General features: G+C 39.8%; 1 protein-coding gene across 2 annotated transcripts in view; it reads left to right on the top strand.

Moving 5' to 3' along the window:
- TAFA1 (TAFA chemokine like family member 1) overlaps nucleotides 1-16,130 on the top strand; it is a 207,144-nt gene extending 191,014 nt beyond the window's left edge. For both annotated transcript variants that reach the window (XM_072934638.1, XM_030282893.4), the window contains exons 4-5: nucleotides 11,178-11,302; nucleotides 15,193-16,130. In XM_072934638.1, the coding sequence (XP_072790739.1) occupies nucleotides 11,178-11,302; nucleotides 15,193-15,210 (143 nt within the window). In that variant the 3' untranslated portion in view covers nucleotides 15,211-16,130. The remainder of the gene's footprint in view (nucleotides 1-11,177; nucleotides 11,303-15,192) is intronic.
- The last annotated feature ends 264 nt before the right edge of the window (nucleotides 16,131-16,394 follow it).

Raw genomic sequence — 16,394 nt, 5'->3', positions numbered from 1 at the left:
TATTTAGAAAGAAAACGCAGCTATTTCAACCTTGTTCTGTTTTAAAGGGCTTTAAAATGATGGAGAAAGGGAGATTGTAAAAATTTAAAAAAAAATAAACCCATAAAATTTCATTTAAAGCTTTCTGTTCAGTTTTCTGGTAACTATAGCAATTCCCAGTGTCTTTGTTTAGCTATTTGTCTTTGCAGGGCTCCTGCTTGCATACATTTTGTAACTGGCAGAGCTGAACACATTCTGCAAAACCTTTTCCACTAATTCGTGCTCGTAATTGCGAAGAGCTTGCGCTGGGCACGCTCAGGCTGCACGTACATTCATTTTGTATGAGCATTAATGAGATCAAGTAGAACAAGGACAGATGTTTGTGAAAAACAAACTCCCTTTTGTAATGATGAGAACAGAGTTTAGGGCTTCATAGCTGGGAACCACCTGAGCAGAGTGGGCACGAGATTCCTGGAGTACCTGGAGTCTGAGGCTCCCAGCTCCTTCCACCTTCTTATTTTTTGGAGAGCACATCTTGTTCATTACAATGGAAATAATGATCTTTGTATAAATTCAGGATTATTCACTCTTAAAGACAACAGGGTAAGGTCATTGTATAAATTATTAGTAGCCAAGAGTTACCTAGAAGAAGTGAAATCCAAAGCCTCTTCCAGGGTAAAAAAAAAAAAAAAAAAAAAAAAAAAAAAAAAAAAAAAAAAGAGAAAAATATCACTGTGAACAGTAGTGAATTTTGAATTTTGATCTTTTAAAATAATACAACTCAGACTTAAACTGAGCGGAGGTAAAAAGTCATGAGCTGTGCCAATAGCAGCGTGGCTGTGAAATTTCAAGTGCCGATTAAAAGACTTCTCAGCTCTGTAAAAGGTCTCAGAGTAAATAAGCATTATGAGCACTGAAGGAAAACATCATTTCAAAGGAAAGCTTGTCAGTTAAGGTCAGGTTAATATCCACACTTGAATTTCACTGTTTGTAAGTCTTGCTGATAAGCTTTTATAATTGACTTACTTCTCTTATTCCATGCATATTAAAGCAGTAATTAAGCTATGATATGAAATACAAAGTATTGTGTGCTCAATTCATCAATTTTTGTTCAGTCTCACAGTTCTTGTTCCAATTGCACTGGCATTGTTGCACTGAAATATCTCCCAATCTATCATGTCAAGATTATGCATGATGTAATTTGTAATAGCAGCTAGGGATTTGTTTACAAAAAACAAATGTTCCTTTAATCTTCAAAACAAAATTAGACTTGTCTTACATCACAGAACAAAGATAGCTGAATGAATACAACACCTTTAATAAATCAGTAATTACCTTTTATAGTTCCAGTTGGCTCATTTAACTTAACCTTTGAAAAACAACTTCCTCCACACAGATTTTAAAATGTGCTCTTCTGGACTGTGGAGATAGGAGTGCTCTAAAGGTGTGTTATTTATACCACAGCAATTCCCACTTCATGGAAGAGAATTTGGACCTTATTGTCTTTTCCCAGCAGAGATAATTGCAAGTTAACTAAACTACCTCCCCAAGAATTTTGCAGGCTCTGCCTTTCGGTACCACAGTGCGCAAAGCAGCAAACACCACGTGCAAGTTCAGAGTGCCATCATTAGAACAATGACACCTCCCATACTTTTCCTTTCACGTGGAATCATCCCTGAAGTGGGAGCACAGGGCACCTGACCCCGTGCAGGGTGGGCTTGAGTTGGTGGAGATCTGAATAAACAAATTTCTGTAGCTGGACTGAAATATCTGGTGGGTACAGACAGCAGCAGGGGGCTGCTCCCACCCTTCCCTGGGATTTTGCTCCAGGAATCTTCCAGATCTGATAACTATCCTCTTTCCATCCTTTTTAAGGGAAGAATATCAAATGGCTTCATGTACTTCACATCTCTTTGCAGTATTTTTTTCCCAAAAACTCCTTGACATCCGGATTTTAGGAGAAATACAGAACCATAGAATCACACAATGGTTTGGGTTGGAGGGTGTGGCAAGCACATTTTTCTCCCTCTCAGGATTTTTCATAGAGGTGCACAGAGAGAAAGAGAAAACAATTTCTATTTCTGCTCCTTGTTTTTCCCATGTGGGATGTGTTTGGAGAATTGTTTACCTGGGGTGATGGCTTGGTTGGATTCTGCTGAGGATTGTTTGAGCCTGGTGGCCAATCCAACCCACTGGGTCTGGACTCTCAGAAAGGGTCACGAGTTGTGGTAGAGAAAGTAGTATGTAGCTTTAGTATCCTCCTTTTATATAGTATATTAATGTATTTTATCATAGTTATAACAAAGACATAATTCAGCCTTCTGAAGTGAGTCTGACATCGTCATTTCTTCCCATTGGGTTCGCCTGCATTTACAATAGGAGGGGACCTTTAAAATCCATCTCCTTCACCCCCTGCCATGGACAGGGACACCTTCCACTATCCCAGGTTTTTCCAAGCCCTGTCCAGCCTGGCTTTGGACACTTCCAGGGATCCAGGGGCAGCCACAGCTTCTCTGGGAACCTGTGCCAGAGCCTCCCCACCCTCACAGGGTAAGATTTCTTCTCAATATCTCATCTAAACCTGTTCTCTTTCACCCTTTTATTGCACAGGTTCTTTCATGCTTTCACTTATTTTGCCACTTTTCCTGCCCTCCCTTGTTTTCTCCAGGAGCCAGTTGATAGCCCTCACCATCACAGAGTGGGGAATCTCAGCCACATATTTCAGCATTTTCTGAGTTTGGAGTTCCAGCCACAGGTCTTTAAAGCACAAAGAACTTAGTATTTTTCACAGAGGAAGACAGGGACAATATAATAGCTTGCATTTCAAAAAGAAAGCCAAAGCAAGAACCTTTTCACTGGAAAAGCATACACCAAAAAAAAAAATCAACCAAAAAAAAGGTGGTTTTCATTGACTAATGGCACATAATCACATTATATCCTATTAATTTCTGTGGATTTGATGGAAGAATTTTCTATGTATATTCATTTACAGGAATTCTCTCTGTTAACTAGAAACTAGAGCTTCTCTGGTAATGAGAGAAACACTACACAATTCATACCCAAGTGGCACACCAGAATTAAATCTCATAACTGATAACCCTCCAATATATTATGCATGCTTTGTTATGCCTTATAAATGCATTACAATGATATAATTTATTCATTTCCAGTGTTCTTTCATAGAGTGCTTTGCTGCTAGGCTGTGATTTTGGCACCTCATTCAGTCAAAATTTCACAATAGACTTTCACCCTCCCAAGCCCATTTCGCAGCTTTTCCCTTCCACATCCCCAAATCCAACACCCGCAGCACAGGAGCTCATGTTTGAGCAAATGGCAGCTTTTACAGACACCAGATTTGGTCTGAATTCTGCAAAAACCGAGGGTTTTTTCCCCCTGCTTCTCCAGTAACTGTTAGAAAACACACTAAACACAGATTGGTTGTTTATATATATATATATATATATATATATATATATATACATACATACATATATATATATATGACTGAGGGTCCCAGCAGCCACTGGAGGAATAGCACTCCAAGGCCACTCACAAACCTTTGTGTACCCCCCAAATATTCATCTCACAGCCTGGCCCTTCTCCCTCTGCATTTCAACTTATTCATTTACTTTATTAACGAATTACTATTCCTGGAAAATTACCATTGCATGGAGGTCTAATTCTTTGATGGCACACCAGTACTCAACTCTGGTCTGAAACATGTCTGTGCATATTTATAAGTATTTTCCTATTGTATTTCCAAATATGTATAAAGATGTTGCATTTCATTGGCATTTCATTAAATATATAACCATAAGATTAAACTTTCACTAGATTATCTGAAGGCATTCAAAGAGGGTGTGAATAACATCTCTTCATTGCAGAAATATTTGAGCAGCCTGCTCTCAGCTTTGTTCTGCTGGGAAGGGTGGATGCAGTTCCAAATTTCAGTAACAAATAGCAGCAATGGGTCTCCCTAACCTGCAAAAGAACCCCAGACAGGTTGGGAGGGGATCCTCAGTCACCTGCATTCACATCAGCTCCCTGAATGTTGGATTTCGTGTTCTCATCAGCCTCATTAGCACTCATTAGTGCCAGCACGTTGTTCTCAAATGCCCCACTCCCTTTGCAGAGGGTTTATGTCAATCACCAATAAACTCACACATGTAAAGCAACTAAAAAAGTTGGCAGCTTGATGCTTGCCTTGGATATTTGTTGCTGTGCAAGAATTCAGGAAATTCCAAGAGAAAATACAAGACTGTTACAGCACTCTGGAAGGTCATAGAATAACTATGCATTTCTGGGGAGACAAGTTTATCATACATGATTTATTTTATAATTTCATGTCCTTTCTCTCTGCCACAGATATCTGCAAAAATCTGTTTTGTTGAGGCTTGCTCTGCCTTTCCTTTGCAGAAATCAAGTTTCCTGATAGATAATGTGCTGAGGGTTCTGTTAGAATGCCAACTATGATCCATGACGTTCAGAGAAAAATTGTCAAGCTTTAGTAATGTCTGAGTTCAGTGGAATGTGGAATAATTACAGCTTAAAAAAGCCTACCACACTTTTTGAGTACAGGATTATCAAATGAGAACAGGGTTGAGAGCCAGCTGCCAGCACAACTGGCCTAGGACCCGCTGGCATCTCCTGAAGGAGTGCCACAAGAGACCTCCCATCCTGACAGCTCCTTGCTGGCTTCATTTTTGTATTTCCTAAAATCCCAGACTTTGAAAATATCTCACAAGTTGAGCTGTGAGCGGCTGAGAAACATTTTGATTTCTTTTCCTTGTCATTGCTGCTGAGATCTTCCCAACTCAGCAAATGGTTATGCAAATTCTAGAGTTCTCCTGAAACTCTGGGTGCTTTATCTGTGTGCCTGGCTAACAAATCCGTGTTTTAGCTCTGGGCAGCTGGGCACACGTTACAGGTGCCCAGAGGACCGGGGTGCTGTCACTGTCCATGGACTCAGGGAAGTGAAGATGCACATGGACTCACCACAAGTGCCCATGAGGAATCCTGGTCCCATTTCAGCTGTGGAAGGCCCTCAGCCACATGTTTAAGCAGCAAAAAAAGGGTCATGGAAAAATGACAAGGCTGCAGCAGTTGATGCTCTCAATCTAAACAGCACTGAGGGCAAGAACTTGGCAAAATCAAAGCTTTTTTGTGTGAAACCATCTCCATTCAGCTCAAAAGGCAGGAATGTGCTTAAGGACCTTCTAAGCACTTCACGTAATTTTAATGCATTAATTTATTTTCTTAGTAACTGAGAAACCCATTCTTCAAGTTAAAAAAGTGTCACTCCCAAACTCCTGCAACTCAGTGTTAAAGTTCAGCAGGGCAGAAGAAACAGAGGACAACGTACAAGGAAACACAGCAAGAATAACTCATCCTCTACGTAAATAAAATTGCAAATGGCAAACTGGTATAGCGAGGAGATGATTTACCTGTAGTAAGAAAGAAAGTGAGAAGCAGAGCTGGGATTAAACAAACCTTGGGAGTTTCTGCTTCTCAGGCCATTAAACACCCCCACCTCTGTTGGCCACATCGCTACAAGGAAAGCACACAACACGTTTATGCCATTTTTCCTAATTTACTATTTTCCTAATTTAATAGCAGTTTGTTGGCTGCTAGGAGATGGCAGTGTAAGTGGTTTTTCACTAGTGACTCTTCCCATGCTGTCAAATTAGCACCCTTTTTTGCTGGTTTATGCAGATCTTCCAAGGAAATTGTTCATGGATTCTTTGCATCTAATCTGCCCTTTCATATTTAATGGTGCAGCCCACAGCATTGTTCACACATGTGATACACTGTTAAAAATACACTCTAGCTGCTGAATATTTTGCAATGGAGAATCAGGAATTCTGAATGGGAAAAAAATTAAAAACTTCAATTCTTTCAATTCTATCAGTGAATTAATAGAACATTTTTTAAAGCCTGGAGAATATCACAAGGATCAGAGTGTTAAAAAAAATAAAAGAAGTTTAGGATGCTGATGTATTTTTAATGTTTACTACAATTAAAAAAATATTAAATTAACTCAGCAAGACTGAATTTGAGGCAATTAGAGATGTGAGACACCACTTGCTAGACTGATTGCACTGTGATTGTATTTTAAACAGGAGAAATGTCCATTTTCCCAGAGCTATGAGAGGTCTGTTATCAAAGTCTGTGAAGCATTGCACTGCAGGAGCATTAGATTGATACTTGTAAAATTGAGTAAGATTGAATTAAAGCAGAGAGTTTGATAGTTTGGACTCCCTGTTGGAAACAGCCTGCATTTCTCCCAGATAGCAATATTCAACCTGAAATCTTTTGTTTCAGATTTGTATTCTTTAACTTATCAGATTTCTTCTCTACAGCTCCCAGAGTGGCTGATATCTCAGTCTGTTTATGAAATACATAACCCTTCAGATGATACTTTCTTTCAGTCCAGTTTTCTCATCCTCCCAGACAGTGTGTTCCCACCCCTGTAATTCATTGTGCTCCCCATGACATCCCAATAAACTAAGAGAAACTGCATGTCTCGTTCGATTCTCTGAGATTTTGTTGTATAAGGAATTGGTGAGCACCAGGTTACAGTTTTTCCCTTTCTAGTTTATGTCCTTTAAGATAAAAAAAAAAAAAAAAAAATAAAAGAGATAAACTACTTGAAAGATTTTACCCACCTCTGTGCTGTTGCTATTGCCAAAATCTCCATCAGCACAAGAATCTCTCACAGGGAGTTTGAACTTTCCTTTAATCTAATCCATTTAGAAAATGACTCACAATATATTGAATAAAGTGGAGAAAATTGATACCTTTTCATTAAGCTGACAAAGTCTTTTTCACTTCTGACATGTGTGAAATGTGTTCTCTATTTGAATTTTATTTATATCAATCTTCACTGGTGGAAACGGGATTAAAACGGAATGCTCTGTGCTTACAGGGAAAACTTTCCCATGCAGCAATGAGTGTCATACTGGCTGTGAAAATGAGCTTATCCCTTGCAGTGACACGATACCTGTGATCAGGAGGAGCCACAATCTAATGTCTCCTTTCCTTTGTATTCTATTTCTGTATAAACAAAACGTGCCCACTTTATCACAGGCAAAAAGAAAGCTGCTGTGGCTTTATAATGCCAACTGCAGAAACAATCTTGGAACATTTTAATACATAACATGTTCCCTCTAAACTGTTGAAAAATGCATGGTGATACTTTGCTCTGTTTCCATATTTCAGGGTATTCCATAAACGTGAATTAAAGTTATCTGTTACTCTGTGGGGATGGTCTTATTGTTACGTTGTTAAATATAATGTCTTTATACTTTTTGCCATATAGACTCTGTCATATTGTTAAAGCAGTTCCTAAATACAAATGCAGAAAAGTTAAGAATTTTATCTGCAAAACAAAACAAAATGCATTTTCTCTACAGACAGGAGTAGCAAAAATGACAGAAACAATTGCCTGTGAGTGTCTGGGCACATTTTCTCTGTCCATATCCTGTTAATCATCTTTAAAACAGCTTTGAGGAACTGAGTAGCTTCAGTTTAATGCAAGAACTTGAAGACTGAGAAATGTGAAACATAATAAATTCAGGAGTTTCAACAGGCATCTTTAATAAAATGGAATGTGTATTATTTACAAACTTCATTTGACTCAAGAGGAGGATGATTGAACAATTAATGCTTCCGTGTTGATTTGATCTTTTAGGTGTAGATATATGAAGGTGTTCAGTGCATTTCTACTGCCCCTTAATAGACTGCTTTGATGCTGAAATTCAAGGGGAAAACTTTTCCCCAGCCAGCTGCCTACATGCATCAAAACTTTGTGCTCAGATGATAACAAGAGCAAATCAAAGCACGGTCAACACGCTTGTGCAACCTCCAAAGGTTCTTGTGAACTTTGAACCCTGAATCCAAGCTAAACTGGCAGTTCCCTGCAGCTGCCTAAGGCTTTGGGTATTCTGTTTTTAAAATGCAATAGAATTGTGTAAACATGAGAAAATATAAGCTATTCTATTGCTTTTTCCCTGTATTCTATCTGATCTTCAGATTTTTTATTTGTAGTTTATTTATTTGGAGCCCATGCTTTGCAAATGCCATTTCAACCAAATGCTTCTTTGTGTGTGTTAATCCATGCAGACTGAATACATCAAAAGTTAAATATTTTGATTAAAATTATTCTATGGCTTTGCAAACAGAAGATTTTAGAAATGCGTGATTTGGGCTGAAAAGTAAACCTCAAGAAGTTCTTGAAGAAAGTTGCTTTTTTCCCCCAGCTCCATTGGTGATATGTTAAGAGCTAAATATTCTTATAAAAGAGTCATTTTCTTGAAAATAGTTCAGATATAAACAATCCCTTTTTTTAACCTAGTAGATGATAGGAAAAAACAAAGCACTGAAACAAAACACAAGCAGAGCAGGAATAGTCAAGGCTCTTCTGTTCCACATCCTTTTCCTTTCCCCATGGCAGAGGGGTCTGTCTCAATTCAGCCTTGCATGAATAAATTCCTGGGCTTTGTGTATTCCCCATACAGTGAGAAGAACACAATGAGAAGCACTCTAGAATGCTACAGATGTGTAATTCAGCATGACATGAGCACTCACAGCCTGTGCTGCCTGGTGATTAACAGGAATCTCGAATTCTCACCCCGGATAAGTGGTTTGGGTCACTGAGAAGCTCAGGTTCCTCGGGATCTGGGAGTCCTTGAATAAAAACCACCCTGAGAGGGAGCATCTTAATTTGAGCAATTTGACCCAACTGCTTCAGCTCATCTCAAAGTGACATAGCCTAAACATAGAAAAGCTGCAGCATGTCCCTGGGGAAGGTTTCTCCCCTCCTCCTACAGGTGGGCCCAGTCTCAAATGCTGCAAACTGTGATTCATTTTGAAGTATTTTCCTCCCTCTTTGAACAGAGCTGGAGGTGTAAAACTTTGAAATCAAGTAGAACTCAAAGGATCAGCAGTACCCAAGACAACTGGTCCTAAAGATTAAAAGACTCTTAATAGAAGAGAAAACCTATAAACACAAGATTCAAAGAAAGTAATTTTCTTTGGGTTTTGGACACCCCTGCCATGGTAAGAGGCTAAGGACTAAACCACAGTGAACTTTCTAGTGCTTCAGACTTAAAAAGGATTTTGCCTACTTAAATATTAGATACAAAGAGGAGATTTTCATCTGCAAATTTCCCCCATTATAAAAGGAGTCTGGTCTTCAGCCCAGGTGAGGGTGCTCACTGATGGGTACTTGGATATAATTGCACTCTGCTAATAACTCAGTAATAACATCTATGTATATACTAAAACAAATACACCACTACATGAGTCAGTTGCCACATACATTTCAGCACTGACTTTGCATTTGATTATTTTTCAAGGTCAAGATCTGAATATTTGGGCTGTATTTAACAACATTCATAAGTAGTGAGATAATTTTAATTGCTATGAGCATTATTGCTTCTCCATGCTGCCTCTCAGTCTGTATTCACCTCAGATCTCTGTTTTACATGGTAAACTCCCCAGGCCAGGGTGTTCAGGTTTGTGGGGTTTAGTACCTTGCACTGTAGGATCCTCCTCTGTGGTTATTTAATGCTATAGCACTGCTCCTAGTGAATAATCATGATCACCACTTTTGATTCCATGTCACAGGATTCTTCTCACACATCCTGAGGATGCTCTGCTCTGATGATTGCTGTGAAGGCCAGTATTTTGCAGGATATGGTTTTTCAGTTTGCCCACTGCACAATCTATTATTGGAGCACAGATTCAGCCCTCATACTTTTCCTGCATAGCAAAGAGAGAGATCTTTTTTCTCTGCTGTTAGCAGCATCAATGATACCCTTCTGAAGCAGGTGTGTGAATAGCATCATTAAACTGCCTTGCCAGCACAGGTGTAAAGGGCTTTTTTTGTCTCTTGTATATATGAAGAAACGATATATGATAAAAATCAGATAAAAGCTGTGGGAAGAACCAGGAAAGACAACACTGAGAGCTATATGATCATTGTAGGGCCCCTCAAACTGATCTATTCTATTCAATTTTATATTCATGAATTTAATTATAGGCTCTGTAATGTCCTTAAATCAATGCATGCACAACAGGGCATTTTCCAGAGTTGAATGGCAGTCAGCCAGTGTATATATATTAATATATATATATATATATATATATATAAGGTAGACAGCTGCTTCAAAGATATTTTGTGGGCTTGAAGCAGCCATGAGGAATGATATGAACGGGTTAAGCATCTCTCTTTGAGTGACTGTGCAGAAAACTTTGACAGGCTTCTTGAGTGCAACCATGAAATTAATTCTTGCCAGAGAAAGCAAACCACAGAAAGAACCACTCATGAGCCAACTCGTCACAGTTGCAAGGTTAGCTAAAGTTTATCAAAATCCCCAGACAAAAATTGTCATTAAGATACAGCTAAGGATACAGTCAGATACCAATTCCCAGGCAAGAAACTTCATTAAGGTACATTCAAGGTTGTAAACATATGTGCCAATTAAATTCAAACAACTGGGTCCAAACACTGCCATTATTTACAGTGTTAAATGTTTGGAAATCAAAAGTTACTTTTAGAGATAATATGTTTTGTATAAAATACATAATATGTTGTTGTTTCAACCAACAGCTTCTGCTGCTGTTCAAGATTACCTTACCCTCTGTTTCTAATTGTGGTGCTCCCTGTGATGGCATATTGGGAAAGCCAAAATTCTCCATGGATTCAAATAATTCTGGGCAGATTTGTGGTAAAAAAAAAATCCAGCTGTAGGTCCTGAAAGCAAAGCAGACATAGTTTTATGTGGAGTACACTGAACCAGAAGTCCTGAAGACATGGAGATTATTCTGAGGACAATCTCTTCAGACTTGCCTTGTTCTTGTGCACGCCTGTGAAAATCAGATTGGCACTCAGGGAGAGGAGCTTTTTAGGCTGGATGGTCCTTTGGTCTGCAGCAGAATTGCTGCCATCACAGCATTCCCTGCAGCCACAGCACAGGAGCAGACAAGATCTCCTGTGTGAGGAAGCTGTGGCAAGCAGTGCACTGTCTTAGGCAATATAGGATGCCAAACAAGTAATTAAATATGAAATCCTTACAGCTAAACTCCAGCTGAAGGGACACTCTGCCTCTTTAACTTCAGTGTTAGACCCTTGAGATATTATTTAATTAGATTTGGTCATTGTAACATAGTTGTGAACATTGTCTTTTCTCTTCTAGCTTCTATAGTGATTGGGAAATGGTGGTGTGAGATGGAGCCCTGCCTAGAAGGAGAGGAATGTAAGACGTTGCCTGATAATTCTGGATGGATGTGTGCAACTGGCAATAAAATCAAGACCACCAGAGTAAGTCTCCTTTCTGTCTGCACCCAGGAGGTCTTAACAGGAAAGGGGATCATTAATGACTGCTCACCCATGTCTTTTCCATCATTATGCCTGCTGTAAAAGTCTTAAAGACTACTGTCGTGATCAACCAGTTCTTCTGGACATAATTGGGTGAATTGGATCAGGTTGGTCAGCTGGGTCCAGGCTTGGTAATCAGCAAGTTGGAGCTGCTGAATTGCCAGGTCACTTTCTTACAGAGATTGTCATCTCAAAATACCCCTAAATGCACATCACTGAGTCCCTTTCTGGTGGCTAAAGGGAAGAACATCAGCTTAGAGGGATCTGCTAAAACCTATATCCATTTCTTGGCTGTTCCAGGCAACATCTGGATTAGCAGCTGTACAAATGCTTTGTAGCAGAGGACTCAGCTCTCTGTTTGCCTAATTTCCTAATTCACAGGAATGTGCAGTGTAGTGTTGTGATTTCTTGACTTTTTCCTACCTACTCCAATCCTACCTAACTCCAGTCATTTTTCATGTCTTCTAGGCCTCCTGTTGAAGGAGGAGATTTTACTCTAATTGATCCCCATGGCACCTGAATCCTTTTCTTTCCCTCCATAGGACCTGCCCCAGGATGAATTATTTGTATTGCAGTCCTCATTTCTGGAGCAGAGCCTTCTGCCACACCAACACATTAAATGTTCAGGAGACCTACTGACTTAGGAGGTTTTCTTTGTAGGAAGTGGCCCCCAAAAACAAGATCCATGTGATCTCTTTGTCACCTCCCAGAGAAAAGGAGGAAGGAAGGAGGCAACTGGGATTCCCTGACTCAGTTTCTTTCTGTGGTGCTGTTCCTGCAAATCTCTCTGTGCCCACAGCTGAACTCTTCCCACTGCAGCACCACTGGAAGGCTGTGTCCTAATGAATGTGCCTTGCAGTGAAATTTAAAAATCCCAGACCACAAACTCGCTACATGTCCTTTCCAGTGAGGAAAGTGAGGAGTTAAAATGGAAGAAAGTGATGTGGGAGAACTAAGAAGCAACATGAAGTTATCTTACACAATCATTCAGCCCTTCTGCAGTCTGTCTACAACTTACATAATTGAGGAATTGCATTTTCTTCCTTCAGTGAAGCTGTCCTTCTCTTAACTCCCCCAGTCCTCATCATATAAACTAGTTTAAGGCAACGAAAGTGATTGCTAGAAATTTAGGAGCTTCATTAATATGCAGATGTATGGTCCAATCTATTCAGTATGCATTATTGTATTTCATTTGAATTAAATACTTGCAGAGTGAGTGCTCATAAATGAAAAAATATTTCTTCATTTACCCACAGGAGTTATTTTAATTAGCTTATGAGGGGAGTTCCTTATGGTGCTGCTTCCAGTAGAATTTTGCTTTGTTGCTTTAAAATATCATTACAGAACCCAATTGACAAAGGAAACATGACATGATGTGCTCAGCAACTGTCTCTTGGATTTTCTAAGGAGAAATTCTACTTCTTAGTCCCTGGAACTTTGCTTGAATCTGTACCACTCTGTTAAGTCTAGCAACATAAATATAAAATAATGGAAGCAATCAGATCCTGAAACAGGCTTTTTTTTTTTTTTTTTTTCCCTTTGTTTTGCCATTTCAGACAGCAGCAGAGAACAAGATTACAATGTAATCTGCCCTGACCACAATCCAGGTTCCAAGACTGGGCTATGTGTGTCTAATTTCAGTAGTTAAGGAAGTTAAGAAAGCAGAAGAAACAAGACAAATCAGTCAAGATCCCAGCTCTCTCTGTGGTGATTAGGCAGAAGGCTACAGCAAGTCTCCATAGGCTGTAAACTGTTTTGATGAAGGCTTTTCCTTACACTAAATACATTTATGTTAGCTGCTGTCCTGATGAGGAAAATATTCCCATTTATGACTCTTGGGATTAAGATACCCATTAGTACATTCTTCCAGGCCCACAATAAATCACATATGAGTGTGTGTGTGTATGTTCATATATATATTTATGAGTACATGGATATACACAATATGTATCATTTTCTAGGGTAGTGCATAACTTTATGGTTGGGTCTCAGATGTGATTAATACTGATTAGTGTCAAAAGAAGATGAACAGACCCAGTGAAGTCTTTTCCAGTACATTCTTCATTCCTTCCTTTTCATGCATTTATTTCTGTGTTTAGCCCTTTAGCATAGCTCACTAATTAAGTTTTTAAAGCCAAAGTTATAAAGCTCACAGCTTCCCTAAATTGATTTTTTTTTTCTGTTGATGGTCAAGCAGGTGACAAACACTGGAAGGAAATAATATTGTCATTCAATTTTTGGAGCAGTGTCAATGTTCTTCTAATCCCTCATCACTAATTTTTTTTTAATTTATTTAAGAACTTTCAGTGCTTTCCTTAAAAAAGTGGGGCCCTTGGAGCTGTACTGAGGTCACCTTGCCACTTTCAGCACAGCAGCTGGCACCAGTGGCAGTAGAAGAGCAGCAGCTCAGGCTGGATGCTGCTGATATTTTGGAGCATGGAAATTAATGTGTTGATCAGCTGGGAATGGGCAGAGCAGCCCAGCTTAAAGCCCCTTTCCAGTTTTTCAGCCTGTGCCTTGTGTTATAGCCTGGTTTGATCAGTTTTAACAAGTTTCGGCCCATCTGAACTGGTTCTGAGAAGTTTGAACTGGTTTTGATAGGTTTGATTTGGTTTGAACTGGTTTAAACTGATTTCTACCATTTTTATCCTGTTTTGATCAGATTAATCTGGTTTAAACCATTTGTTTCAGTTTTAACTGGTGGGATTCAGTTTCATTCAATTTGAACTGTCTGGATCTCATGTAAATCTCTCTTGCTTTAATATTTACTGCTGTATTCAATCACCTCGTGCTTAGATAATAATCTGTAGCCCTGATTTAATTCCAAGCCTGACCATATGCAAGTCAACGTGAGTTTCATTGCTGACCCAGATGCCTGCAAAGCACTGGTGTTCATTTACCATTAAATGGTAAACCTCGTGGTGTTCATTTACCTGAACCAGTACAGGAAAGAAGCAAAACCATAACAAAAGCTTGAGAGCACTATTTTTGCTGTCAGGCAGTTTTTCTTATTTCAGTATCCTAAAAAATCTCCTGGGCATTGGTGTTTCCCCTTGCAGCACTCAGATCAGTTTTGGAGGTAGTCACAGGGAGGGATGGGTTTTGGTCTGTTATCACACCCGAGGTGAGTAGATGGAGTAGCTGCTGTGGTCTGTCACTACCCTGCCCTCTGGGGAAGTGGGTTGGAGGGGCTCCAAACAAACCTGAAAGGTGGATGGATGCTCCTGCCTGCAAAATTCACTGGAATCACTCAGGGAAGGGGAGGGTGGAAGGCTGGGGTGAGCACAGCCCCAGACCCAAATCTGTCCTGGCTTGGCCTTCTTGCTTGAAGGGCTCCTGCAAGGAAGATGGAGAGAGACTCTTTATAAGGGCATTAGAGGCTTCAGACTGACAGACAGGAGGTTTAGGTTGGATATTAGGAATTAATTCTTCCCTGTAAGGGGGGTGAGGCTCTGGCACACAGGCTGCCCAGAGCAGCTGTGGCTGCCCCTGGATCCCTGGAAGTGTCCAAGACCAGGTAGGATGAGGGATGGAGCAACCTGAGATAGTGGAAGGTGTCCCTGCCAAACCAAGACATTCTGTGATTCTGTGATGTCCAGCACACCCAGCCCAGGTGGTTAATGCACATCCAATATCTGCCAAGGCAGAGGCAGGATCTTGCTCAGGATCTGTCTCTTGCAGTGCTAAAAGACACACACCCTTCTGGTATTGCATTTAAATTCAGCTATATCAATCAGCTATATCCCACACAGCCTTGGTCCTTCTTTTCCAAAAGACTATATTTTAAAAATAACACATTATGCATAACTGACTTTCCCATTTTCTCACTGCAGATCCACCCAAGGACTTAACAGAGCACCCACGTCTGCACTGAGACAGTGAAAGCCCTGCTGATTTATGAGGACAAAGTATTGAAAGTTTAAAACCATCTCAGCATTTTCCAAGCCAAATGGATTTCTTATTTGCACTTTGACTGTTTACCAGAAAACAACAGTGGCTTTACTGTGTGAAGGAAAGGATTCGGTGGAAATAATGACCCTGATATTTGACAGCTGAAAATAAAAAATGAAGAAAGTGGTTCCTTTGGTAAAGTTTCTGAGATTGCAAAGTACAAGCAACAGTATAAGTTTGGATCTACAATTTACTTTATACCAGTTAAAGTATATATATATATATATATAAATATATATATATTAATATATGATATTTTGAAATAAAAGCCTCACTCTTCAAGAAATTGAATAGTACCACACTTTGCTGCAGCTGCTGTATTTTTTTTTTCCCTTTTTTGCAATGGTCTGGAAGTTCCCTACCTGTTTGAGAGAGAAATGTGGCAGTGAAGAGGCAAAGCAAACCTGCTGTGGTACAAGGACGCCTAAGAGCTACACGAATCCTACCGATGCGGCATCCAGAGCTTCCCGTTCCCTTCAGCAGAATTTTGAGGGCATTTGTTGTTCCACTTTGTGTTCTGGAGGCTTTTCCCCTTGTGCAATACTAGCATGCTGGCTTTGCTTCATTAACCATACTTGATTGATATATAACGATGATAATTCTATCCTCCTCCAAGAAAATATTTTTAGAGCTGTTAGATATTCCATGAAGAAGAGATGGACAGCTACTGAGTGAAGTACAGTATGTATTAAAAGTTTATTTGGCTGAGTTTGGTAGACTGTGAGCTCCCTTCTTATTAAAGATGTACTGTACGTACAATGTCTTCAGACTTTGTATAGCTCATAGAGACTGCAGTAAAAACCCAGTAACCACCTCCTAAGCTTTGCATTGTTGGCTCACTAATTCTTTGAAACAACAACAAAGCTACTTCTTTCCAGACCGGCACGTGAGGGGAGTTTTTCATATGGTTTGGTGTTTCAGGAGCCCGTTTGCAATTGGTGAACAGGCACCTCAGCTTAAGCATGCCTCTGTGGACACCTGGCTGTGTGCTCTTACCCACAGCACACGTGGGAAAACTACCTAAATTTAGGTTTCCCTTATTACAGGCCAAGCTAATTCTCATTAGAGCATTTGCCACCAGCTA

This window comes from Taeniopygia guttata, chromosome 12, assembly GCF_048771995.1.
Source record: "Taeniopygia guttata chromosome 12, bTaeGut7.mat, whole genome shotgun sequence".
Classification (NCBI taxonomy): domain Eukaryota; kingdom Metazoa; phylum Chordata; class Aves; order Passeriformes; family Estrildidae; genus Taeniopygia; species Taeniopygia guttata.
The sequence above is the reverse complement of the archived record's forward strand: the minus strand, read 5'-3'. Positions and strand labels throughout refer to the sequence as shown.